The 26,870-nt window shown below is 47.2% G+C and overlaps 1 protein-coding gene across 6 annotated transcripts in view; it reads left to right on the forward strand.

Annotated features, from left to right (window-relative positions):
* Positions 1 to 23,895, forward strand: part of NDRG3 (NDRG family member 3) — a 42,880-nt gene extending 18,985 nt beyond the window's left edge. For 3 of the 6 annotated variants that reach the window (XM_040608316.1, XM_040608315.1, XM_040608318.1), the window contains 14 exons: positions 10,118 to 10,223; positions 10,927 to 11,047; positions 11,479 to 11,541; positions 11,870 to 11,930; positions 13,633 to 13,719; positions 14,285 to 14,341; positions 15,377 to 15,480; positions 15,807 to 15,872; positions 17,545 to 17,596; positions 19,020 to 19,067; positions 19,753 to 19,788; positions 19,872 to 19,923; positions 21,797 to 21,835; positions 22,339 to 23,895. In XM_040608316.1, coding sequence (XP_040464250.1) covers positions 10,118 to 10,223; positions 10,927 to 11,047; positions 11,479 to 11,541; positions 11,870 to 11,930; positions 13,633 to 13,719; positions 14,285 to 14,341; positions 15,377 to 15,480; positions 15,807 to 15,872; positions 17,545 to 17,596; positions 19,020 to 19,067; positions 19,753 to 19,788; positions 19,872 to 19,923; positions 21,797 to 21,835; positions 22,339 to 22,517 — 1,071 coding nt within the window. In that variant the 3' untranslated portion in view covers positions 22,518 to 23,895. Of the gene's footprint in view, positions 1 to 6,628; positions 8,198 to 10,117; positions 10,224 to 10,926; positions 11,048 to 11,478; positions 11,542 to 11,869; positions 11,931 to 13,632; positions 13,720 to 14,284; positions 14,342 to 15,376; positions 15,481 to 15,806; positions 15,873 to 17,544; positions 17,597 to 19,019; positions 19,068 to 19,752; positions 19,789 to 19,871; positions 19,924 to 21,796; positions 21,836 to 22,338 lie in introns of those variants that run through there. The other 3 variants (XM_040608319.1, XM_040608317.1, XM_040608320.1) reach the window with 2 other exon arrangements.
* The last annotated feature ends 2,975 nt before the right edge of the window (positions 23,896 to 26,870 follow it).

Below are 26,870 nucleotides of genomic sequence, written 5' to 3' on the forward strand. Positions count from 1 at the left end.
GAGTAAAAAGCACCATTTATTCCTAAATCTGTGCTGGGTGCCTTGCTCATGATATTGGATACTTGACTGGAGTGCAAGAAGGTTGTGGCTTTAACAGCTTCTTGTAACGCGTGGGCAGAGCAGGGGATGGAGTACATCTTGCTCCATCTGTGACGTGTAGGTGTTTTCATTAATTGCTTATTGGTCTCAATATTGTGTGGCTGTAAGAGTTTGTGACCTCTGATTTGGGAGCACAAACCCAACCTGTCAACTGTACTTCTCTTGTAGGTCATTGAGGCTGTAAAGCCAGTATCTGTTCTCTAGCAGAATCTGTGTTTTGGAGATGACTTGCTGTTTCTCTCTGGCTGATACAGAGCATTAGAAAAGATTACGGATCAGCACTAGGCCTGTCCTTCAGCATCATGGGCCTTTGGAATAGGAACACGCAAATACTTATTTGTATATACAACAGTAGGTTGGGGATAGCCCAGCAGCACCTTTCTCCTAATGCTTTTGTGTTTAACCAGATTACATACCTCATTCTTCTGCTGCTCTTGATTCTCACCCAGCATTTCTGTAATTTAAGACTTAATCCAATTACATGAAGTACTAGGAACCATTGCCTGTTTGCATAGATCATACTGTGTTTTCTATTAATACATTTCTGCTCTGTATGGAAATGAATAATTTAGTTCAAGATGTTGCTTTAGATCTGATTTAGGCTTGCTTCCCACACAGCAGTCTCCTTCAGCTCTACTATTTCCAAAATAATTTTGCACAGAGAGGAGGTGGTAAATACTTACCTACCAACTGCATTAAGGCCAGGAGTACTGTAATGGTAAGAGTTACCAGATGGTGATGTTTTACATAGTCTTACAGTATTTTTTCTTAGTTTATAGTCATAGTTTATTTTGTTCCAGTAATCTGAGACATTTGAGGGCAGCTGTTGCAAAGAGCAGGACAATGGAATCTGTACTTCAGTCTCTTCATGGTTAATAGCTGTGATAGGTTGCCTGAGGAGCATGCTGCAGTTGTTTTCCACCTTTGCCAAAACTGGCAAAGATGACACAAACTAAATAATAGCTGTAGTTACAGAATCACTGAAAAAGAGGGAAACCTGACCTGAGTAATCTGCATCTCCTCAACCTCTAGCAAAGCAGCAGTGACAGTTTTCTTTGCCTTAAGTGAGCCAGGACCTGAGTGTCCTTAAGCTGAAGGGGTTTTTGAGATGTTTCTAGCCCTCTGCTAGTGCAGACATTCAAGAAGTTTGAGCAGAATTTGAGCAACAGACACCTTGATGCTGTGTGTACTGCCAGATTTGAATATTAATAAATTGAAGGGATTTCACAGATGTGTTCTTTATTACTGGTCTCCAAATGAAATGAATTCTCAGTTTTTCCAGGGAATTAATTTTGAACTTCAAGCGGCTTCACATTGGGAGTAAAACTCAACTTGGTAATGCCAAAAAAGATGCTTAGTAAGTTAGTTGTGAAAAGCACTGATGGTATGAATTTCCATCATTAGTCAATCCCACTGTGAAACAAATAGTTTACTTCAGACATTAATAATCTCTAAAATTTAGGCTCTGGGTCATGCTCTGACCTGGAGCTGAGGGAACGTGGCTATAATTGGACTGCTGTAGTTCGGCACCCAGGTTTACATCTGCTGCCTGGGAGTCTCTGGAGCTCAAGGCATTAGCACCTCTAGAGCTGCTGTTGGATGCCTCATTGCTTCACTCAGAAATGTGTTTTTATTAAATATGGGAATTTTTCTGTGGCATCTGTCAGTGGCACTGTCATTGCTTCCCTTTCCAGCCAAAGGCAGAGAGTGACAGTCAGAGATAGTTCCCCTATTTGAACCTTCTGCCACCGGGGCATGTGCCCACTTCTTCCCCTGGTCAGTCCCCCAGTAAATGTAGACTTTTGCAGTTATAGTTTTAGTGTGTTTTCCTTCTCAGTTTAAGAATCATTAAAAGATGTTAAAGCCACATAGGATAATGTCCCAATCTAGTCTGACTTTATGCAAATCCCTGGCAAAGAACATCTCCCAGCAGTTCCTGCTTTTGTCTAATCTTAAATGTTTAAAAGCTGCTTTTGGGTTGTGTCTTACTACCTTGTGGTGTCTGAGCCTTTGTGGTTCATGCATATTTTATTTTCTAAAGTGTATGGCTCTTTGACTAAGAGCACTTATTCTCAGGAGCTGGGACTGTAAAGCATATAGCAAAAATCCCAGGGCTTTCAGAGATGGTCAGTAGCATTGGTCCCGTTTCTTAGGCTACTGTCTGTTCTTCTGCCCAGGCCTACCTGAAGGTGTATCTTGACAGTATAGCTAAGGCAAGTCAGTGCCTCTGCCACTGTGTGTGCACTTGCAGTGCTTACGTTCCATCTGAATGAGAGATCCTATGGCTGCAGGGTCAGTTGCTATGGTTTCCCAATGTAGTGGGAAGACAGTGAACCCAAGCCCTGCACTCCCACTTAGAGGTTTCCATGAGACTATCAGCTCACTGGACATGGGGTGGGGCAGGGCAGAGGGCGGAGAGCAGCAGCACTCTTTTCGATAGCACCTTATCATCTAGTCAACCCATTTGTAACAAGAAGGTGCACTCAAAATCTGTTTTGTTTTGTTTCTGCCAGTGGTTATTGTATTCTTGTCTGAGATCACAGAAGGGAGTTCAGGTCCCTCTTGGTGGACACTGACAGTGGAACACTAATACGTGGATACAGTGTACAGGAAGGAGAGGGTAGATGCAGGTGGAGACAGAGGATACAGGTGGATTTTAAAGGAAGTGTGTTGATCTGATTTGGCTCTAACTAATGTCAGTGAATAACTTAGATTCCCCTTAGACTGAAATCCCAGGCCTAAATAAGAAACTTCTGTTTTGTTTGCAATTGTGTGAGTGCCTGAGATGGTGATCAGAGAAGCTACAAGGCTAGAAGACAGGACAAGGGTAGGAAGCTTCAGATTCCCTGCGTTAGACAGATGTGGCTGTGGGACATGACACCAATATTCCATTTTAGCCACAAACTTCTACAGAGCAACAGGTTAGGGAGCCCCCAATAAGGAGAAGCCTTTATTAACATGAGAAGGGCAGAGAAGTGTGTTCAAAACTTCAAAAAATGTTTTCAAAGAGCTGCTCTGTGATGGGAAACATAATGTGCTCCAGATCAACATCCTTGGGGGGGGGAAAAAACACCAAACCCAGCCAAACTGTAGAAAGCTTCACTGGTTTTGCACTCAAAGTTCAAACCAAGAACTGCACAGAAATGGAGAAGCTTATTGAAAATAAGCTAAGCAGAGAGCAAATGCATGGCATCTATCACAGCAGACATGAGAAATGGTGCAGGGAAGCCAGAATGACTAAAGAGAAGGGCATGGAGGCTACTTGAAAACAGAAAAGCATTTTTCAAAAAGCTGAAGAAAATGCAAAAGGTTATAAACTCTAGCAAAATAAATATATGAACAGAACAAAGCAGGCAAAAGGGGATTTTGAGAGATGACTTGCAAAGGGGAAAAAATGACAGTCCTGTTTCAGACCTATCAAAAGTGGAACCATGTGAGAGAGTTTGGAGCATGCTACTGACTGCTCAGACTCTGAAAGGAGGAGTTGGGGAAGATCTAGCCATAGCAGAAAATTTTTTTTTCCACACTCAGGCTTGCCACAGAGCAGCTCACAGAGGTTACTGTGCTTGAACGCTCTTTGTGGGGTGTCAGCAGAGCCCCTGCCTTAAACCTCAGTGCCTATTGCAGTGGCTGTAAAAAAGGTAAAATACATGCTTTTATAGCAAGTTGCCAGGATTGGATCTGTCAACCCAGCGGTTTTAAATGAGTCTGAGGATGAAATAGTTAAATGAGAGGTTATGATCCTCTGTTGAAGCTGCCGTGGTGCCAAAGGACTGCAGTGCTTCACCTGTAACACGATTTTTAAAACAGATTCCAGAGGAGTTCTGGGAATTCACCAACCAGCTGTACCAGACTGACGGATAAAACTAGCAGAGAGTATCGTGGATGAATTACAAGGGTAAATATTGGGAAAGGGTCACTGTGGTTTTTGTAAAGGGGAATTTTTTGAAGGAGTCAGTAAACATATAAATAACAGCCATTCATTTGATGTAGCCTGCTTGGATTTCCAAAAGACAAGACCCCTTACCGAAAGGGACCCAAGACATATGTCTTAAGGGACTCAGGTGGCAGTGCAGTCAGAGGAGAAGTCTTCTCATGGATGAAATATTGGTTAAAAAACAGGGAACAAAAACCAAACACCGAACCCAACCAAACCCCAGGAATTATTTTTACCAGTTGTTAGAAATCACTAGAGAAGCATGTTAGATATCTGTCTTGGGACCTATGCTGCTTAAATGCTAAAATTTAGTGATCTGGAAAAAGTAATGGAAGGTGCAATGACAAACTTCATCTGCCTTTGGGTAAACATGAAGTGTGATGCACATTGAGTAAAACTGTCATACAATGGAATGTAAAAGGGCAGGCTCAGGGCTAATGATAGCCCAGAGGCGTAAGACCTTAACATTACAAGAGATGAATGAAAATGTCAGCTTGGGCCTCATGGCTTTCAACAAAGCAAATCAATTCTTGTTTATCAGGAACAGAGAACAAAGTAACCTTATTGTGCTACTCTGTAAATCCACAGCACACCCATGTATGTTTGACATACTGCCAGCACCCTCCTCTCAGAAAGGACAGAGCACAAAGGGGCAGTTTTGGAGAACAGCAGTAAAATCGGGCAAAAGCTGCTGTGCCAGGACTGGCCAGGTAGTCCAGAGTGTATCAGCCCAGAAAGGGGTACATGAAGGGGAATCACAGCAACCTTGTGAGGTTGTTACTGCTGTGGCTTATGGAAATGGGATCAGTTGTTCTCCATCTTCCAAATCAAGGACTGGGGATCTTGTGCAAATCCAGCAGATACAAGGTGGGGAACAAAGTGGTTCTCTACCCTGCATGTTGTTAAGCCTTGGCTTTTATGGTCACAGGGTGAGGCAGATGCCAGAGGCATAGCTGGGGTGGGGGTGGGGTGGGGGTGGGTGACTGCCCAGTTCTCAGAAGAGAAGGTCAAAGTGAAGACCACACCTCCAATTCAGGAAGTCTTTTGACTGTTGGAGGTTGGGAAAATTAATGGAAACTGTTAAAATATGCTAGTGTTTGAGGAAGTATCACTACATCCTTGCTTTATTTTATTTTTCCACAAGCACATGCTCTTAAAATCAGACCAGGAGGCTAGCTGGACCTTTGGTCTTACCAGCTACAGCTGGTCTCCATACCTTCTGATCCTCCTCCATCATTGTTCTTCTCACCTGCGCCCTGAGGGAGCTGCTAGTTTTTGAAGCAATGATTCCCAGCTTATTTGAGTTGATCCATAGTAGCTGCCTGCACAGGGCTCATGTCTCTGTTTGTTATGCCCAGCAGCACACTACTGTTTGGCATGTGTGCGTCACAAGCTTGGTGCCTGTGGCCAGAAAGAGCAGGCTGCCTCTGCTGTTGAGTTCCTATTTACAACAGGTTGTCTGCAGCTGCTGTTTATTTTTTACCTACTGTACAAATAAGGGCAGAAGATAAAATGTCTTCAGAGAAACCTCTGATAAAGTTTCCAGTCCCTAAGAGAAAATTACATTTTATCAAGCTTTTCAAAACATAACTGCAGATCATCATCTTCTCTTGCATTCATTTCCTTAATTTTGCAGACTGCACACTTGTTAAAATCTGGCTGTTTCCTGGCCACATCTTTTCCACCTGCCCTCTCCTATCACTGCTTCCCTGCACTGTGGACCAGATCAGCATTCAGACCGTAGCTGGAGGTAGACACCTGCAAGGTAACAATCCTTGAATCTCCATTCAAGCTATCCTGCTGCAATGTATCAAAGCTGGCCTGAACAGAGACCAGAAACAAAGCGTGCCAATGCCTGAGAAATAAAGATGATGTCTCATACTTTCCAACACTACACTTCTACATGAGCAATGGGCAAATATTAGGAGAGAATATGCAGAATTGCAGGTGGGCAGTGGTTATGGAGGCAGTGTGTCATCTTGTTGGGTGGCTGGCAGGGAAGGTGTATCTACAAGAAGGACATGAAGAAAGCATGTTTGGCAAGGACAGAGGGTGAAGCCTGTGAAGCTGCTGTTCTCTCACTGAGTACTCTGGTACCTGTTGTAACTGGGTTATTCTGCTCTGCGTTTTGGAAGAGTAATAAACCAGTAATGATGTCATGAAATAATAATGGGGTTTTGGCCAACTCAAGGTAGCAGATGTATGTTACAAGTGTAGAGACTGTCATTGCTGTCTTAAGCATGATACTTACGTGCTGTATGCATTTGCTGTCCTTTGGCTTTGATATGTGGGAGAGAGCTGTTTTGGAGAAAAGCAGGTGACATTGAAGTGATGTGTGCTGTAATTGTGTGATGTCTGAAAATGTTTTTGTCCTTTGCAATCATAGGTCAAAATAAAAGCCCTAAAGCTACAGGGCAAAGTTTCAGAGAAAATAAAGTTCACTGGGAAAATGGACATAGAATTATCTGTAGGGAAGCTAGCGGTAAAACTCAGTCTTATCTCTGTAGGTGATCTTGAAAAGGAGGTCAGTATGATGTTGCAATGTGTAGCTAAAAAAGTCAATGTAGAAACCCTTATCTCAAACATGTGCTACTTGCTTTGTAGTTTGGAAAAAGCCTTAAAAAAGTAAAAGGAAGCAGAGGAGGCAAGCTGCTGTCTGGGAACTAGCAAGAGAAAAAAGAAAAGCCTAAGGCTTTGTCACTGTGCAGGGTAGAGTAAGAAGTTTGCAGATTTAGCATCTTCAATTTTTCCAAGTGCTGCTTACTGAGATTTGTTAAAAATGGTTTTTCTCAAGTTGCTTCCGTCTTCAGGGGGTATTCCCTGTATTTGAATCACTAATGGGATTGAAGGAATAGCAAGGTGAGTACCCTTCAGATTGGGCCGGTGCCCAGTGGTGACATGAAAAACCTTTTCTCAACAAACTATCTCATTTCCCCAAACTGCAGTTTACACAATCTGCAGAGTCAAAGTAAGTGAGAGAGCAAGGATTGATTTTTAGCTCAAGGAAACTCTTTTCCCTTCCCTACTACTGAGTCAAGATCCAAGTTCAACTTCAGGAAGCAAAAGTGCAGGGGTGTTGCAATATGAAGCACATTGAGGTGCTTGAACAAAAGCTTTGAAGAGAGATGGGTGTTTCTGTTTCTAGTACCTTGTCCAGTATTCTACCTAGTGGAAGCATGTGTGACATTAGCAGTAAGTTTGAATGTAATTCCAGAAGAGGCACTGTGTTGCTGACTTTTTAGTATCATCAACTCTTGTGTTGATTTCTGTGATTTTCTCACTGTTGGCTCAGTTTGAGTTTTTTGCTTCTGTTTGATAGTCAACCTTTTGCTGCTGCTTATAAAACCCTCCCTAGTCCTCTGGAGGTGCAGTTTCATGAGAAGTGAGTCAGTTTAGCTGGCCTTATGCTCAGGGCAGGGATATTTCTTTTACCACCCCATGCAGTGCCCTCCGGCTCTAAGCATTTGCCAGACCAGCGTTTGCTAGACCTCTGTGGGAGTTTCCTACCTCACTGACCTAGCAGCAATCTAAGAAAGTAAGATTAAAATAAATAAAAGGCAGCTGGATCGTTTCCTGCCAGGTCAGTGAGTTAAAGCTGCTTATGGAAGAAACTGACAACTACCAGAGCTGGCAGAGACCTGCTTTTAATGGCAGTCAGCCACCTAGCTCAGATGCATAGGGAAGTGCAGTTGGGGGTTGCAAGCTTCAGCTGCTTTAGCATTCACTGGGCTCTTCCACTTCCATGAGTTTGCTGTGCTTTCCAGTTTCAGCCCCGTGCACTGCCAGTCACCACCCTTGACTTCATCCAAAAGCTGCCACTTCTTTTAAAGGACTTGTTAACACCTGCTGACTTGGAGAACACTGAAATCAGGGCCCCTGCTATGGTTGCACAACATGTCCCACTGGAGTACAAAACAGGACTTTGCCCAGCTTAGCAGAGCAGCCCAGGGAGCCAAGAAGACAGGCAGGGGGCTGAACCTAGTAGTTTTCCAGAGCTCAGGAGACTGAGGCAGTGCCCTGGGCTTCTTTGTGCACCCTTGCTGCAAGGGCAGGCAGTCCTGCTGTGTGGACCCAGACTCCCTTTGCACATATGGACTAGTCATTTCCTGCTTGCACAGGATGCCTTGGCCCGCAGCCCCCTCCTAAGGAAAAAGGAGCCAGGTGAGAATCAGGCTAGATAACCTCACCTGCCATATTCTTTTGCCTGCCTCTAGTGCAGGAAGGTGACTGCTGCTTTGTAGGTACTCTAGCTTCTCCATGTGCACAATGCAACAGCTGCATGCAGGTAAAACCCCACCCCTTTTTGAGGATGAGGGGAGTCAGAGGTGTCTTTATATCCTTCAAAGCCAAGCTGGAGAAGGCTTCAAGCTGCCTCTGCTGATTTGGCTGTGGCCATGCTTCTGGGTGAAGGGGAGAGGCTTTGGAGCCCCAGAGAAGTACAGTCTGGGGGATGACAATCTTTCACTGCAAGAACTAAATCTGCCTGACCCACAGCCAGCCTTAGCGAGTGCCTGGAAAGGAGGGGCAAGGTGAATTTCTGATGTGCTGCAAGCCAGGTACTCTCACCTGTCCTGTATTTGGCCTTACCGCTTTCAGGTTATTGGAGATTACTATTTAAGAAAAAAAATCACATAATTTGCTTAAACTAGTAAGAAATATTTTTGAGGGTGTACTGTCCTGTCTTCAGGCTGGACCATGAGGCTATTTCCTAAGCAGATTGTGTTTTTTAATATCAGGGAAATAACTGGTGCTTTTTATAGTGTAAGTCAGAGATATCCCTCCTTTGATTTCTATAGACAAGAGAAAGTACTTACAGATGACATAGTGTGCCCAGCCATACTGCCATCTCCACAGCTTTTCCAAAGTCTGTAGTTACTCCAGATCAGTGTTTGTCTAAATGCATTTGCAGCTGTTTTAAACTCAGACAAGTTTGTGGGCACTTCTGTGTTTGTCATTGTGAGGTTGTGGCTTCTGTTTCTGCACTGGACAAGTACTGGAGAGGTATTCAGAGGCCTCATAGTCCTCTTATGCAAGGTACAGTGCAAAAAGCCCTCAATATTTTGCTTGGGAAAAGGCACATAGTTTTGCTGGCAAATAATCATGAAACAGGTCATGAAACTGCTCCACTGATACCCTGCATAACTTTCTGTATCTGTGCCAGCTGCTAGAGGAGACTAAGGGTGTTTTACTGTCACATTACCAAAGCTGGTAGCAGGGAAAAATGTGTTCAGTTAAGGCACAATGCTTAGCCCTCCCTGAGGTGACAGGTCAGTGGACATTAATGCAGCAGTATGGTCAAGATCTGATGGGCTCTTGGCCAGTGGCCAAGGTAGGGCTGCAGTAGACAGGCAGCCTGGGAGAACAGGTACATGTGGATCTGTATCTTTCATTTATAATGCTGCTGAAAGCAAAAGCTGCCACCCGCTCCCCTGTGGATGAGTACAACCTCCCAGGCAGCCAGTGAGTGACTGGATTTGCAGAGCCTGAGTCTCTTTGCCATCCCAGCCATCTGCCTGCCCTATGTTGTCAATACTGTTGCCAAAATGCTCTGGTACATGGTCCTCAGGGGTTGGGGCTGCCTCTCAGATGTTGCTGTGTCCCCTCACATCAGCTTGCCTGCAGACAGGAACTTCCCAGGGGTGTGGGTTGGGGCCACAGTGAAAAGAGACTTGCGGGCTGGGGGGTTGGAGGGAGATGGATACCAGCTGGGGAGCGAGAGCTTGGCTGTGGGAGTGGAGCTGCATTTGTGATGCCATGAACTACTAGAGACAGATGGAAATGTGATACCTGGCTTTTGCTATGGTGCAGTAACATCACTAAAGGCCAGTGAAATGAGATTTTGGTCACAGAAAGACACAGCCCCAAACCCATCACACATCTGTACAAAAGCAACCTGCTTTTGGTAGTGGTTGGAGAGATTTGACAGAGTTGCAGATTGCAAGAGCTGTACTGAGCCACCAGTTGTGGGTACGAGAGGAATGTTGAAGTGTGGATGAGGCCCTTGCTGTGGGCCCTCAGTTAGGGATCGCTGTAGCACAGGCAGCACACATAACACTGAGGCTCCTTCTTCTCTCTCTGCAGGAACATGACATTGAGACAGCTTTTGGAGTGGTCCATGTCACCATGCGGGGCACACCCAAGGGGAACAGACCTGTCATCCTCACATACCATGACATTGGCCTCAACCGTAAGCCCTTGTGTTCCCAGGACCCTGAAAAAGCAGTGGTTCATGATATTTGCTTTTGAGTGTGGGGACCAGCAGGACTGGCCTGGAGCTGAGATGAAACAGGTCATTCCAGGGTAAAATGATAAAGGTCTGCAGGAGAGAGCATGTGGCGTTCCTCTGTCCATTCCAACAGCCTCTGAAAGGTAGAGCCAAGGTGGCAAGGTGGAAGTAGGTCCACCCACTACACTATAGTGTTCTAGCTGACTTGTTGCACTGTGCAATAGAGTTCCCATAAGTCATCTATTCCATGGTTGCTGGGAAGGTGAGCAAGTCCCTCCTACAAGGCTGCAGTAGTAGTTTAATGTTTCTAGCGGGCTCAGTTGCTCTTCACACATCTTCCCACCCAACATGTACTGTTATGTTCATACAGGTGCTCCTCAGTATGTGCTGTGAGTACCCAAGTGCTGCAAGGCCCCATTTTCCTGGACATGCATGCCAGCTGTCATTTGTCTGCCTGTCCTCCAGTCGCAGCAGTTACTTTGCTAGGACTGGCTGCTGCATTGCAGTTAGCAGGGGCACAGCAGCATGCATCACCGTGCCTCCACTGCCTCATAGACTCAGCAGGGGCATTGGACTCATGCAGGTGTGTGCCGTGGTTTTTGGAGGGTGGATCTCAGTAAAGCTTCAGGAAGTGTCTCATTTTTTGTTGTTGTTCTTGTTGTAGACAAATCCTGTTTTAATGCATTCTTTAACTTCGAAGACATGCAAGAGATCACTCAGCATTTTGCTGTGTGCCATGTCGATGCACCAGGCCAGCAGGAAGGAGCCCCCCCATTCCCATCTGGGTAAGAGCTCTGCAGAGACCCTTGTTCCATATGTGGTCTGAACTGCAGTCTGGACTGAGATAGAACCCAGTTTAAGCCAACTGGGATTGCCAGGCTGAGTGTAGTGGGAGGCAGCTTTCAGGAGCAGGGGAAATGGGAAGATGAGGAGGCTTCCCAGTGGGCATTCAGGGGACTCTCCTCTTAGTGAGGCATGGGTAAAGCCCTTCGCTAGTGGTGAGAGCTGGTACCATCTTTCTGACTTGAGTGTGAGCCCAGTATGCTACAGTCTAGCTGGTGTTCCTTGCTCCATCAGTCTGTCCTCCCACAGATGTTTGACTGCCCAAAAATACACAGCTCTGTGCTAGTCTCACTCTGAGGGATGGGATAGAACTGGAAGGTAACATCTGTTGAGCTGTATTTGGAGGTGCTTTGATTTCAGTCTCCCTTTTCAGGTACCAGTATCCCAGTATGGATGAACTGGCTGAAATGCTGCCTGCTGTTCTGACACACCTGAAGTAAGTCTCTGAAAGGTGATGGGGTGAGCCAGCTGGGTGTAGCCATTCCAGCACCTACTTCTATCTCTGCTTGCAACATCTGATATGCTCACTAAATTATCCCAAGAGGCCTGAGCATCTCCTAACCTGAGTAACCCTGTCTGGTTCTTATGCTGTGAACAGTCTGCCACATGAGTCAATTTATGGCTGCTGCATCATTGCTGGATCATTTTGAAAATGAACCATAAGTGAACAGCTGGATGCAGAAAGGGGAAATGCTTTGCCTCTAGGGATGCTTTGGCTGTGAGCTTAAGTTAGCCTTGCTGATTGTGAAATGCCTGTATTTCAGCCTGAAAAGCTTCATTGGGATTGGACTGGGAGCTGGCGCTTATGTCCTCAGCAGGTGTGCAGTAAGTATCTCTTCATTTCCTTGTGATTTATATGAGCTGTGGTCTTCCACTGATCAAACAGACCATTTGCGTGGCATGGGCAAAGTAGCAGTCAGTAAATACAGTAGGCCTGCAGGGAGGCATGTGAGAGCTACTTCACATCCAAATGGTTGAACTGGAGCAGCCAAGGTTACTCTGAAGCTGTGCCAGACATGGAAGGATTGTAATGTGATATCTTTGAGTCAGCAGAGCCCATCCTTGCTGCTAGGAATATCCAGCCTCGTGTTTTCACAAAGATTGGCTGTGTTACCGTATGGTGCTTCCAGTGTTTGTGACACCAAACGATTGATTTGGTGATGTGCTGTAAACCAGTGCTGATAAGAATGTCCTTTTTTGTTGGAAGGAAGTAGATTTTGCATGCCACCCTTTGATGAGAGAATGCTAGTTTTACCTTGTTACTTACTTGTACATTTCTCTCTAGTGGAGTGTTTATAAGCGTGTGAAATCGGTGGACATAGTTCAGCAGCCCAGGAATTTGCCTGAATCTTTCAGAGGTAGTGTTAAAAAAAAATAACAGAAATCTCACATTCTCAGTAAAGTTCACTTGAAGTTGTTGAGCACAGAGAGCTGCCAATGATTTAGGGCATTATTGCTCCTTAGAGCCACTTCACCATGCAGCTGCCCTTCCTACAAAAAGTTCTCTCCTTCCCATTTCCTCAAGTCAGGGTTGAGCCTGGGGCAGAGGGAGGCACTGGTGTTTGCTCTGTTCTTGCCTTTTGTACCTTGTGTAGTTTTCAGTCTTGCTAAAGAGAAGGTCATGCAAGTAAGCCTTTGTCCTCAGCTCAGTGAAGTGCCAGAAAGCCCTTGCCATGCTACCTGGATTGCAGACAGTTTCCTGCTGAGGGCAGAGTTGTTTCCTTCTACTTAACCAGTGCTGATCTGTACAATGGAGCAGATCAAATGTAAAATTTCAGCCTTGGAGTGAGCCTAGAGCTCAAGGTTCTCTGGTTGTGTTAGATGGCTGGGTTTGTGTTTGCAAGTGGTTCTCAAAGTATTTTGTACCCATGCTCCACACACACAGAGCCTAAGGTAAACTGCAGGGTGCTGGGGATGCCGGGCTGGAGCAGGGGAAGGGGTGCCTGTGGGCTGGGGGGGTAGCAGGGGTGCGCTGCATTGAGCCAAGTGCCCCTGCAGCTCAGGCCTTTCTGCTCAGGCTGCCATGCTTACAGGGCCTGAGCACCAACTCCTGTGCCATTTGTCAAATCTTGACATTTTGCCACATCTCCGCTGGGAGACTGCCTCTTCTTTGAGGAGTGGAAGGAGGTGTGTTCCAGGCACAGGAGTTTGTCCAGGTCCTTCCCAGAGGTGCCAGCTTGGAGAGCACTGCTTACAGCCCTGTAATACACAGGATCCTGATCTGGTTCTGCAGCTGCGCCAGATGCATAGGTCACCAGAAGGCACTGCTGAGGTCTGTGCAGGCTGCAGGTGCTGTGTGAGTAGTCAGTCCCTCAGTGCCAATAACTGAATCAAGTAAGGTGTGGCTGGGAGCAAGCTTTAAGCAAAGCTCTGAAAAGGCCACTGGCTGCCTGGCACAGGAGCTTCCCACTTAGTCTTCATTTCACTCTCTCTCCCTTTTGCAAGAAGCCTTCCAGCTGCTGCACGCTGTTGACCAGCACGTGGGCTGAATCATCCTTCTGAGTATGCCTGTGCTCTCTCCCCACAGCTCAGCCACCCAGACCTAGTGGAGGGACTTGTTCTCATTAATGTTGATCCATGTGCAAAGGGCTGGATTGACTGGGCAGCATCCAAGGTGAGATTCTCCTTCCCCTGCACATCTCTCCGCAGCACTTAACGAACAGTGGGTAGAGTAAAAAGAAAAAGGATGGGGTACAGGAATTTGTAGGTTTCTGACAAAAACTGTACAATCTCACTTCTGTCCCTGCTGCACTTTTAGTCTGGGTGTAGTATGGCCTCCATCATAGGAGCAGTGGTGGGTGTGATCGTATGTGAATGAGCAAGCCTGGTAAAGTGCTTGGAAATGAGTGGCTGTTGAGTGCTGGGCTTTCCTCTGATTTAGTACTCATGCTTGCAGGCTTCATTTGGCTGAGGTTGGATGGATCTTTTAATTTGAATAAATTGGTATTCTGGCCACTTGCAGTTATTCAGGGTTCCGGGTTTCTGGAGAACTCTTTCTTGTGTGTGCATGGGCTTCTTTGGAGCCTTGTATGGCATCTCAAGCTTCAGGCATTTGCTTCTTGTATTGCTTGAATAGTTTCTTTGTTATTTTCTTTACCCTGAGAAGGTGCTTTGAAATTTGTAATGAAACTGCATTTTTCAGTTACTCTCCCTCCTTCTCATTCATGGTCACTCTTCAGTTTTCAGGCTGGACAACCAACATAGTGGATATTGTCTTGGCGCATCATTTTGGCCATGTAAGTACCCAGCAGGTGTTAATGTTGCCAGTGCAACCATACACGGAGCTATAACTTTTTCCCACACACTAGTGCTAGAATTCCTGTCTTTTTGGTGCCCAGGCAACTGTCTGCAGAAACCAGTGGCAGCCAGTTCTTTGTAGCCAGCATGGAAGCATTTGGGCTGTAGGTAGAGCACAGCTCAGCTGGGAGTTGACAGTGAGTTGTTGATGTCCAGATGTTGAACTGCTGCATTCTGTTCTTCGCCTTCCCCTTCAGTTTCAGCAGAGGCAAACCAGCCCCTCCTAAAAACTTTGGATACAGCAATGCCTTCTGTTTGGGATTTGCTGGCTCCCAACCAGCAGGCTTACTGGGCAACTGAAAGGGTCTGTGCCCCATGGACACTATATATGACTTGCAGCAGATCAGTCCCTGACCCAAAGCCCTCCTGCAACATCACACATCAGCACTGGAAGGAGTCATGTAGGTTCTTCCTGCTTAGGCCCATTGAAGCTGTTCTCTCCCCACTTTCAGGCTGCTTCATTATAGGTAGTGTTTCCTTGCATTCCCTTTTCTGTCTCTCTCTAGCTCTGATTGGAAGCAGTTTCTTTGTAGAACTGGGTGTTGGGATTAAATTTTCCTTTGGTCCCACTCTTGGGGCTTACCTATAAAGCTTTGCTGCTTTAACATTAAACATAAGCAGAAGACCTTCCTAAAACAGAGGGATTTGTATCTTTGTAAGCATTAACTGAGGCTCAGGAGCTAACTCAAGAGGTATCCCAAGATACTTTGTACTCCTGCAGCAGCATGTGCAATGCCATTTGTGGAAGTGTAGTCACATTACCAAAGAATGGCACGTAACAGTCATGTCACATAAACAGTTTGTGTAGCCCAGGTACTACTGTTGTCTGGAGTCAGTGCCGTCTGTGTTACTGTTCACAGGGGAATGAATGTGTATGGAGGCAGTTTAATGCTTCAGTATTTTTATGAGTATCATGTCTTTACTTGTGAAAAAGATGATGTTCCCTGTCTTTCAATTCTTCTGCTGTTGTACAGGAGGAACTGCAGGCAAATCTAGATTTGATCCAAACATACAGGCTTCATATTGCGCAGGACATTAACCAAGATAACCTTCAGCTGTTCCTCACCTCATACAACAGGTACAGGATACCTTTTTGCCTGCTAGATTGCTCCTGTAGCTTCCCTGCTCAGTAGATTTGCTGCCATATGTATTATTCTGTTGGATATTATGTCACATGAACCTCTGTCCTAAGCCTGTGTCCTGTGCCAAGCTCAGCCTTCATGCCTGGATGACCCTTTCACACCTCAGTAGGTCATCTCTAGGTACACAGCAAGCTTGCCATGAGAGCATGGATCCTGTTTTCTCGTGGTGACTGCTGGGGCTCCTGCTTGTGGCATGACACAGGAAGTGATAACCTGTTTCTTCTGCTGATTTAATGGAGAATTGTTCTATTTTATCTTTCAGTCGTAGAGACCTGGAAATTGAGAGACCAGCTCTTGGCATCAATGAAAATACTGCAAAAACACTCAAGTAAGTTGCTTTTCATCAGCCTGTCTCAGTTACTTTACTGTGCAGTCCTTTCAGCAGAAAAGCTGTTGCTGCTACTCAGCAAGAACTCCACAAGCCTAAGCATCAGGAAAACTGTCCAAGTCAGTCTCAGGCTGTGGTGCAGTGCTGTCAGCGAGAATGGGGCAGAGAGGTGTCTGGAAAGCCTTTCATTAAGAAAACACTGAGATTCTTCAGAAGACAGGGTCAGAGGAATAAGTGTATCTATCCAGCACTCACTGTACTTGCTGAGCTGTTAGTTTGGTTGTTTTGCATGGAAAAGTGAGGGAGGCAGGTTTTTATTTGTTGCCGCTGCCTTCCGCCACCTTGCTGAAAAATATTACCTGCACAAATCTCCCAGAGATGGAAGTGGATTCTGAATGCAGTGCTGTTTTCCCACCTTGGCAATGACTCTTTCATCTGGGAGGGGATAGTCTGTGGCAGGGTACAGCTGAGAAAGGACAGATGCTGGAGAACTAGTGATAAGTAGCACAGAGAAAGTATAAGTAAATTTTCAGATTCCAAGCAAGAAAGCAAAAAAGTTCAATTATCTCCATCATATAATATATAATTTATATAATCATATAAAGCACAAGAAGGTTGCAAGTTGCACTTCTGAGCCAGGGCTCAGAGACTGCTGCCCAGGCTTTGCGCTTTGCTCTTTACTCCTTGGAAATTGTATGCACTTCTGCTTCTGCCAGTCCCAGGAATGTTTCAGGCATCCACAGCCAAACCCTCTAGGTCTTGACTAACCTAAAAGAGGTGGATTTCCCTGCTTGGTCTCCAGGCAAAGCCAGTCATGCTGCTCTGTCATGCAGACAGCTGTAACCCACAGAGCACTATCTGTCCATTCAAGTGACTCACAGGGATCTGTAGACCCTTAAAATAGTTCTTGTGTAAGTGTGGGTCTCTGTGCCAGTAGACTTGTATTATAGATCTTCTGTCTCTTTAGAGGTGGTACTCCACTGGCTCTGAGGTCTGTGGCTCACAGCCCCTCTAGTCTAATTTTTTTCATCTAGTCAACACAAAAAAGTGGAGCCTTGAGTCAACCCTTTCTTATCTTGATCTGCAAATGAGTAGTGTAAATTCACAGCCAATTGGTCAGTGATCTCCTGTGCATGTTTTACACATTGAATGTTAATTGTTCTTCTAGCATTACAATACATATAAAAATGGATATGAAGGCACAGATTTGCCAACAGAGGCTCTGATACTGTGTCATTTTTCAATATATGTCCCAACATCTTTTGTGTTTCTTTCTTTCTAAAATCCAAACCAAAATACAGTGCTGAGCACTAGGCAGCCTCAGAGGCATTAAACTTTCTTGGATGTGGTTATTCCTAACAGATGTTCATTTCAGAGAGCATGCTGCCTTTTGCAGCCTGGGATGGTGTATCTCCCAGCCCTAGGCTTATTTCTTAATATGTGTGCAACAGTACACATATTAAGTGAAGTGAGTGTGAATGCAGGGGACAGTATGGATGCGTGTGCAAGCCCTGGAGGATGTTTTGGTACAACAAAATGCCACGGTGTGGTGGCAGGTAGGGATTTTGCTGAGGGTTGTTAACCTTTCACGGGGCTGTTTTGTTCACAGAGCTCAACCTTCTCAGAAATCTCTTAGATGCACTGTAACATCTCTTTTCTGGTTTTTGATCAGGTGCCCTGCCTTGCTAGTTGTTGGTGACAACTCACCTGCTGTGGAAGCAGTGGTATGTATACGTGAACTCTTTCCTCTCATGACATTAGCCCCACAAATCACTTAGCAAACCTGCCTCACCCCACAGCGCTTTCACCTTGCCCAGTCACAGAAAGTGGCTTTTTGTCACAAGCTCTTTTCCAGTCCCCCAGCTATTGAGACCTATCAGGCACTAGTGGGAGAGCCAAGGCTTGGGAGACTTAATGGCCCTGCAGGGCAGCTCTAAGGTGAGGACGGCAGGATCTGAATAAGAGTTCTTGTGCCCAAGCACCTTGCTCAACAGTGATGCAGAGGACCCCTTTCAGGAACTTGCGTCTTTCCCCAGGCTGTGCCAAGCTGCTGCCTAGAGTTAGCTCAAGTCATTACTGACTGTTCTCTTGCTGTTGTACTGAGGCTACCTGGGGTTTAAAAAAAAGCAGTGTGACTCCAGTTCCTGTGGTGGAGAGTCACACAGAGCCCTGCAAAAGCACTGCATCATAGGAAAGCAGTACTGAGAAGCATCTCCTTCCTGTTGTTCTCTGCAGACGCCTATAAACCACTTCCCTCCCAGCACAGTTATAAATGGGGCATGGCACAGTGCAGCGTGGTTGAGGTGGATGTTGCTTCTTCCCTTCAGCAAATGATTGTGGGGAGACCAGGGATTTGTGAACAAAAGCAGTTGTCTTAAGAAACCATGGAAGAGTGTAGGAGTCTTGTAAAGCAGTAGCTTGGGTCTAGGAGCTGCGCATGGAGAACTGCTGCAGGGCTTTTTCTGGTCATGGCCTCATCCCTTTCCATCAGTCTATTTAGTCTGGAAGTCCGAGACATTCTGCAAGTTTTGACTTTGCTAGGATACTATCCCTGAGGATTCTTACTGCTTCCCAGCCACAGTGGGGAACAGGGTAGGGTCTTCTGGATCTTGGCTTGCCTATCTGGCTGCACAGGTTCCCAGCTTGTGATAATCTCTCCTGCTGGGATTACATTTCCTGTAGGACCCCAACCTGTTTCCTTTTCGCAGCAGCCTAACAGAGAAGAGGTGGCCATGGCCTCCTCGGCTGGCCAGGGGACTGAGTGATCTCCCTCTGTGCTGCACTGCACAGAAGTCTCCTTCCCTCCCAGTCTTGCTGTTAGAGCCCAGAAGATGCTGCAAGGGGTTCATTGTGCATCCCCAAAACCAGGGGATGATTTCCCTTGAAGTTACAGCTGCATCTCAGAACAGTGACATTCTGTTCACCACAAGGTCCCTTTGGATAGGAACACCTGCCTTTCCTCCCTGCATCTTTTATTCATTGTTCTCTTCCTACATGCTTTCTGCTTTCTTGGTCAGTTCTTGGCCCCAGAGAAGCTCCCACTGCTGAAGACAGCCACTGCCTCTGGTGCAGCTGTTCTGCATTTCACATGTAACTCTTCAAGTTTTCTGTGTGATATCATGTCCCTCCTTCCTCCTTTTATTTTAGGTTGAATGCAATTCACGTCTTGACCCAACCAAAACTACCCTTCTGAAGGTGAGTGCTGCTCCAGAATCATTCCAGCCTGCACAGAGGCATGATTTTTGCTGAGGCTAGCTGCACTTAGGTTTTTACCTTCCATACGTTTAGCTTTAAGAAGTTTGCAGACATTCAGGGCTGTGTTCTCTCCTGTGTGGAGCCAGACTTGGAAGAGAAGAGTTTGTCAGGGGGTCCCTGAATCCCTGCTTTATGGCCACTTCTGTGTTACCTTCAACTGACAGGGAGGACCTGCTGTGAGTTAGCAGAGGTGCCTGGGCTCCACCCTGCTCTCTGCCAGCAACATTACCTTTTCTGGCTTTATACCAGTCCTTCCCGTCCTCACCGATGGCTCCACCAGTGTACCAGACAGCTGCTGTGTAGGAGTGCAAAGTGAGAGGTTTGGGATCAGTGGCAGGAGGAGCCGTGATAGTGGAGGGTTACTCCTGGGCTTCTAGAGTATGGCCTGAGATCAATTGGTAGTGTGGCCTTCAAGGTGCTGGGTTCCTTCAGCAACAGGTTCCCGGAAGACAGATCAACCAGGCCTTCTTTTGGCTTTAGAGACAAGATGATAGGAGTGTGCCTCATGTAGCGGTGCAGCCTGGTGCCATCAGCCGTGGTGGGGTTGGCAGTGCTGGCATGGTTCTGGGGTTGTCCTCCTGGGGTGGGAAGGACAGTTCAAGCTCCCTTTTTTTTCCTGTTGCAGATGGCTGACTGTGGAGGCCTGCCCCAGGTGGTTCAGGTGAGAAATGCCTCTTGGCTTTCCCATGGCATTTGGGTTGTACAGCTCTGCTCACACTAAAGGCACACGTTCTGTTTCCACAGCCTGGCAAGCTGACTGAAGCCTTCAAGTACTTTGTGCAGGGAATGGGCTACAGTAAGTGGCAGACACAGTTTTCTGGTTTGGGGCAGGGTTGTTGTGAAGGGGACTCAGCTTTTCCAATCCATCTGAGCCCATTGGCATCCGTGTCCCACCCATGAGTTAATGTGGTTGCCAAGATACCCATCGTGCTGGAAAATCTAGTGTGCTAACAAGCCTTAGCAAACCAGTGTTGTTCCATAACGTGTTTAATCTGCACTGCAGCTGGAGTGGTGACCCCTTTTGGTTGTTGGTGTTGGTCAAACCTTTTAAGTCTGTCTTTGTGCCAGTCCAGAAGAGTGTGTTCCCAAGAACAGTAAATGATCTGAAAGCTGCTGTGCATACCTTCTCTGGAGGGGAAGGAGTTAGCAGTACAAGCCTCCCAGGCTGTGATCGGTACATGAGAGTTCTTTCCTTTCCCCTCAGACAATACCTGTCTCTTTCACACTCTCGCAAGGGTTAAGCAGTATCTCAGAATGAAACCCTCTAATGGCAGTACAGAGGTGGGTGTCTTCTGAGACACCTGGTACAACAGCTGGGTGACCTCTGAGACACCTGGGGAGCCCAGAGTGCACGCCTTGCCCTATGGCTTCCTCCTTGTGCTTGGAGGCAGAAGACATTGTCTCCTGAGTGTGTCAGACTGACAGCTGTTCAGCTCCCCTGCCCTCTGTACTCCAGAGACTGGGGGACTTCAGAAGGGCTTCTCAGTGCGCTAAACACCTCTGTCTCTATTGCAGGCACCTTGGCACAGTTCTGTCTTGCCTGCCAGGGCTAGGAGTTCCCTTCTGTGGATGATGAACCTTCAAAAGCTGGAATTATGGGAGGAGTTTGCTCATGTGGCTGGTTAACCACTAAGCATGGCCACCGTGGCAGCTGTGACACTCCTAGTGGTCTCCACATAGCCAGAAGTTCTTTGCCACCTCATGGGTGTGAGGATTTTTCCTTAAAAAAGAAGCTTTTCCTTAGAGCTGTGTGTAGTTGACATGAATGTAGTAGGACAACGGGGTTCTCCAAGGCTGGCCAGAAGGGCCTGGTCCTGCAGAGGAGGGTGTCATGTGAGAAGGTTCCCTCAGCCTCACAGCCTGAGAGCATTTAAACATTAACGTCTCTTACGTTCCCAGTGTTGGTTAAGTCAGCAAGTGCTGTCATCACAGCAAGGACTTCAGCAGCGCTTTGAGGGTCACATCTCTTGCAAGTAGGATGCACAGCACTGGGGAAGGACAGCGGGTAATTTTCTGCTCCCAGAATTAGTGGCTAATCCCAGAATGGGTTTCCCAACTGTGGTGAGCAAGATTGTGTTGGCCTTGCTGATCTTGGCCAGCAAGACCTCCTCTTTCAGGGAGAGCAAGAGAAGCAAATCAGCAGTTTGCCATTTCTAGAAATGCACAAGCCAGTTCCTCAACAGCTGTTCTTGTGCCATCTGCACGTTGGCTAAAACTGTTGGACGTGCCTGTACTGACACTGCAGGTGGAAGGTAATGTCTTGAAGAGGCTTGTAGCAGAAATCTGATGCTGTCAACTCAAGGAAAGACATGAATTTCTGTTGCATATCTGGAGTTACAGAGTATACCCCATTTTCCCTGCCATAGGAAAATGACACCTCTGTTCAGCAGTTGTGGTGTATACAGTGCAGGGGTAGGGTCACCAGGTTTCCAGCTAAAGGCGTTGAAGAGATCTGGCCCTGATAACGTTTTGAGTCACCCTGGTTTCCCCGAGATGCTCACTATCAGCTTTTTTTCACAAATATTGGGAACTTTCAGCACCATGTGTAAGCTGGGAGTGGAAGGGAACGTAGCTGGGGATCCCAGGAGCAGTGCAGCTGCTAGTCACACACTGCAACTAATTGGCTCTTCCCTGTATTCATCCCTTTCCTTGTCTCATGTTGTTTCCAGTCCCTTATGTGCAACTCAGCCACCTAAGCACTGAGTCAGGTACCTTCAACTGTGCATCTGCCTTGGCTCGTCTGTGTATTGAGTTGAATGATTCTTTGGGTGCATTGCTTTGTCTCAGCATGTCCTGCTGGCCTGCTGTGGGCTAGGCTGATCAATTGTACACTATGGTTTTTCACCTTTCATTTGTATTTTGTTGATTGTTGCATGACTTCAGCTCTGTGGTTTTCTAGAGTGACGAGACTGACTTCAAAAGGTCATCTGTACAACAGCTGCCTTGGTTTGCACAGACACCTACTGTGACTGCACTTGCAAATGATCAGTTACCCTTCTGGAATTTGCTCACCTTGGACCTTTTGAAATTGGGCCTTAAACATGCTGCTTTAGATGTGCAAAGACTTGATTTTGGCAGTGAAGAGTCAGTTTTCTTCCTGAGGGTATAGCTCTTTTTTTGTGCTTACCCAGTGACACATACCCGAGTGACTGTGATACTTGCCCTAGGAACTTCCTCATTTTCTAAGTCCTGTGCCTGTTCTTTCTTGCAGTGCCAGCAGCTAGTATGACCAGGCTGATGCGCTCCCGTACTCACTCCTCCTCTAGCGTGGGCTCTGGTGAGAGTGTCCGCAGCCGGTCTCATACTAGCAACCATGGTGAAGGAAGTGCTGGAACCCCAGAAGGAATTGATCTCCAGGATGCACCTCAAACCATGGAAGTATCCTGTTAGGCAGGAGCCCCTCTTCTGGATTCAGACAACTCCACTCACCCCCACTGAACCCACTCAGAATCTAGCATTTCACCCAACATGGCATTAACTGTTCTAACTTGTGCATGCCCATCTGAGCTGCCACCTCCTTAGTAGTCTGTACTTGGCATTACTGTCCTTTCTGTATGTTCCTGGCATCAGAGCCTCTTTAAAAGTCGTTAACATTCCGCAGTCTTAGTAAGTCATGTTACTGTACATGCTGATACCATCTCCTGTCTGTGCTGTATATCGATCCAGATGACAGCCATTGTCTCCCCTCTTCATTTAAATATAATTTCTGTGGCTTTGTGAGGTTTAGAATTGCTTTCTAGTTGTGCTTCTGCTAAAGGACCCTTGTGGTGCAGCTGGAATGGCATCTGTGGGACATGGGAAAGCAAGACCGTGATGATTTGAAACTCCAGGTGCTGGAGCAGGTGATGCTCTTTGACAGAGCTGTGCCTGGAGCACAGAACTCATCAGAAGGTCTTTGTGCTCCCAGGACTCTTGGCATGCCAGGCAGCCATGGGGAAAACAAATGGTCAGAAATACTGTCTTGGCCTCATCTCTGTATGTATGTTAAGAAGGAGCAGAGTGATTTCTTACCGGAGCCTCCTGAAAGGGCAAAGCAATTAACAAGTAAACTTACTGAACTGAGATGCACTGTTACCGAGTACAAGGCATTAAACTGCAGCAGCCCTGGCTTCCAAACCACCTCTGCTGACCTTTGGCCTCTCTTGCAGAAGGGCCAGCTGCAGTTAAAACCTAATCACTCTTCTGCCCTGGCACAGGTGCATCTTTTAACCTCAAGTATGTTGTGAAACAGGCAGCAGTGCCTCTTACCAGGTGGATATCCAGAAATCTGCACTGCCAGCTTTGCTTCCCACTGCTGCCAGCCCCAGGCAGGGTATCTGCAGAGGGTATTAACTGAGGCTCAGGAAATACTGGTAAATGTTAATGACAGCCAGCAGGCACATGTTTGTCCATGCAAGTCAGGTCAGAAGTGTGAGCAGCGAATGAGTCTGTGCAGGTAATATTTACTGTCTTTGTGGAATTCACAGTTCTGCTGCCTTTTTACATCTGGCCAGATCATAAAGGGCAGGAGGCAAATGCCTGCTGCGTGCCAGGGTCTAGCTGTTAATGGGAGAAAAGGGAAGAGTGGTCAGGCTACTACAGGCCTCAATAGATGAGCAAAACATCCTTTTGTAACTGTTGAGCAGTCCTGACTCACTGGGAGCCAGCTCCTCTGAGGATCACACTCATGTTCTGCTCCATTTCAGGTAGGGAATGGGACTGGGAGGCTCTACCTGAGGGGGACTTTGTACCAGTTATTAAATAAAGCTATAACTGAGTTTCATTGTTACCCTGCGTTACTCATGTTGTTTCTTTTGGCACAACCAGATGCCCCTACTGGTTTTGTCAGTTCTGGTGTCTCGTAGTGTGAAAGGCAAACTCTTTCCTGGGGAAGGGGTAGCACTGGCCATCTCTTGTAAGAGACAGCCCTGTGGGAGCAGTGTGGTCAGGCATCCACTGGAAGAGGCTGTCTAAAGCTGCTGGAGAGCTGCAATGCAAAAAAACCTTCAGCTTTGACAGGGTGGAGACTTGGGAGAGGGGCACATTGCCACTTGCCTCCAAAGAAAGGAGAGCACTGGGAGCTGCCTTCCCTGGCAGATGGTGCTCTGCACTGGCATGTTTCATGGGTATAACACAAAATTAACCTGCAAAGTCTGGGACAAAGCAGTTGTGAGGAAAAGGCAGGGGGCAGGTTGGCACATCTGCTCCCTGCACCACATGCTGGTGGAACGATGTGCAGCAGCCAGTCATTTAACACAACTATTTCTTAATCTTCTGCTCCTCAGATCCAGCTTTTGCTCTCAAGTTTCAGATGTCCGTCATCGTCACTTTCACAGAAAGCTAGCTGGGGCTGGAAAGGGGTTAAACTCATGGTCACAGATAGCCCTGGTCAGCCTCATGCTTCAACTTTCTGAAGACCTTTGAGGAGGTCATTGGCAGGAAGCAAGACAAAATGTTTTCACAAATCACAAACTGTGTGTAAGGTGAGAAATGGGAAAAATTGTCAAGTTGTATTAATGAGCAAGTGATGAAGCAACAAAATGATTAAGTGGACAAAAATGTACATTTCAGTCTAAGGAAGACAGGATGCTATCAAGGACACTTGGCTGCCAAGTACTACATGAAGTTCATTGCTGTAAAAAACAAGTGCTGGATGCAACATACGCTAGAGAAGAGCTGATGTACATGCAGCACTGTGCTCTAATGCCAGCTAACTACTCATGAGAAACAAGTCTTCCCTGAGTTCCCTTATGAAAATACAGCAACAGACCAAAAGGCAGGCAAACAATATTAAAATGACAATGAAATGAGTTAAGAGAAAATAATACCACAGCAGGGGTTGCTGCAAGCTTACCGAGTTCTGTTCATGATGGTGTGAAGCAGGAGAGCTCAGAGCTACAGGCTGCCTGTGGACAAGGAGTGAAATAGGTAAGATTTTAGCAGTTTGGAAGGGAGGCAATGAAGAAGAGAGTTTTGTTGCCATGGTGGTTCACAGAGATAAGCCAAACAAGATTTATAGAGAGGTCTGTCATATATTTTATTACCCCAAGGATAACTGGGAAAAGTAAACTTTTTTCACATAAGCAAGTGCTTTTCCTAGTAAAAACACAAAACCCCAAAGGTAAGTATAAGTTGAGATACGAGTTTAATAAAGAACAAAACATTTCTTTGGGTGGCATGAGCATTCCTCAAGAGGCAGCACCGAGGTTAGGGTTGGGCCCTGTAAAATAACAGTGTTTTCTAGACCTCTTTCTTCCAGCTGGAGTTGGGATGCCCAGGGAGGGGGCTCAGCCAAGGGATGGGCAGGTGGATGGGGCTGGTGCTGCTTTCCAGCTTTCCCACACCCTTGGGACCAGATTCCCAGTTAGTCAAAACCTTGGGACAAGCTCATTCAATTGCATGCGCCAGCCCAAGAGCTCAAATCTTCGGGCTGTAAAAGCGTGCATCCTTTTCTTTGGCCCAACCGGCCAAGTCCCCCTGAGCGCAGCTGCTGAAGGTTTCTCTGGGGTCACTGGCAGGAAAGCACTTCTCACAGCCATGAGCTGAGGTTTCTGCCAGGCGGCTGCTGGGCTGCAGTGCCTCCTGTGCTGGCAGGTGCTGTACGTTATGCAGAAAACCATGGTCCTTGCACGAAGACGGCTTCGCTGTGCAGGCCCCGACCCCTTGGCCCCACGCAGCCCCTCCCTGCGCAGGCTGGAGCAGGCTGCACACGCAACACCTGGGTACGCTCCTTGGCAAGAGGTGGTGGAGTCAAACTCTCTTGGCGGTGCCAGATGCTGCTGTGAGGAGTAACAGCCAAAAATTTTGGTCTGGGAGGCTCAGAACCAAGGGTGGGGTTGTTCCTTGGTTTTAATCTAGGAGGGTGTGGGATGAGTTTTGGAGCCGGCTCTGTGTCCTTGGAGGTTTTCAAGCTGGAGCCCCCGCCAGGCTGGCACGGCTGGTGTCAGACATGAACTGAGGAAGAAGCAGGCCTGAGGACCTCGGGGGCTCCTTCCCCTGCCCCCCTGCAGCCAAATGTCTATTATTTGATCTTGACTCCTGAAACAATCTGCAGGGCTGGCTGCTGCTCCTGGATGCATCCCATGGCCAGAGAAGCCCATGGTTAACGCTCCTGCCAGCCCTGCATGCTCCATTCCCAGCCCTGTGTTCAGATAACGGCCCTTTGCTCAGTCCCACTGCCCAAGCTGGGGAGGGGGTGACAGGGGGGCCCATTTTATTCACCAGCATTAACTGGAGAAGGTGCTGGGCAGCACAGAGCTGGGCTGGGGTGCTGAGCCACATTTGGCACAGGTCACGGCCCACCAAGGGTTGTCCCCACCTCCATCCTCGGGGACCCCAGTGGGTCTTCACCACCAGTTCCAGCAGCAAGCGGATCTTCTCCCAAACGCAAGCAACCCCTTGCAAGCCAGCCACGTCTGAGCTCGGATGGGGCTTGGGGGGGCAGCCCCCAACCGAGCAGCCACACAAGGCCCCAGCGGGCAGCTGCTTCCGTAACAGCGCTTTTCGCCTGCATTTCACACCGTCACAGTGGTTTACAATTGACCACAAACTTTCAGGGGCACAGCAATAAATAGCAGCAGGATGTTGAGCTGTGGTGGTGTGGCAGCAACAGGAGGCCGCGGAGCAGCCAGCCCCACAGCAGGGGCACCACAGGGGGCACAGGGGGACAGCACAGCATGGCCAGTCCCACCCTGCCGGGCAGCACAGACACTGCCCAGAGCAAATCCCAAGGACTGTCCTGGCCACGGAGGCGGGCAGGGGCCC

The sequence above is a fragment of the Falco naumanni genome, chromosome 10, assembly GCF_017639655.2.
Source record: "Falco naumanni isolate bFalNau1 chromosome 10, bFalNau1.pat, whole genome shotgun sequence".
Classification (NCBI taxonomy): Eukaryota; Metazoa; Chordata; class Aves; order Falconiformes; family Falconidae; genus Falco; species Falco naumanni.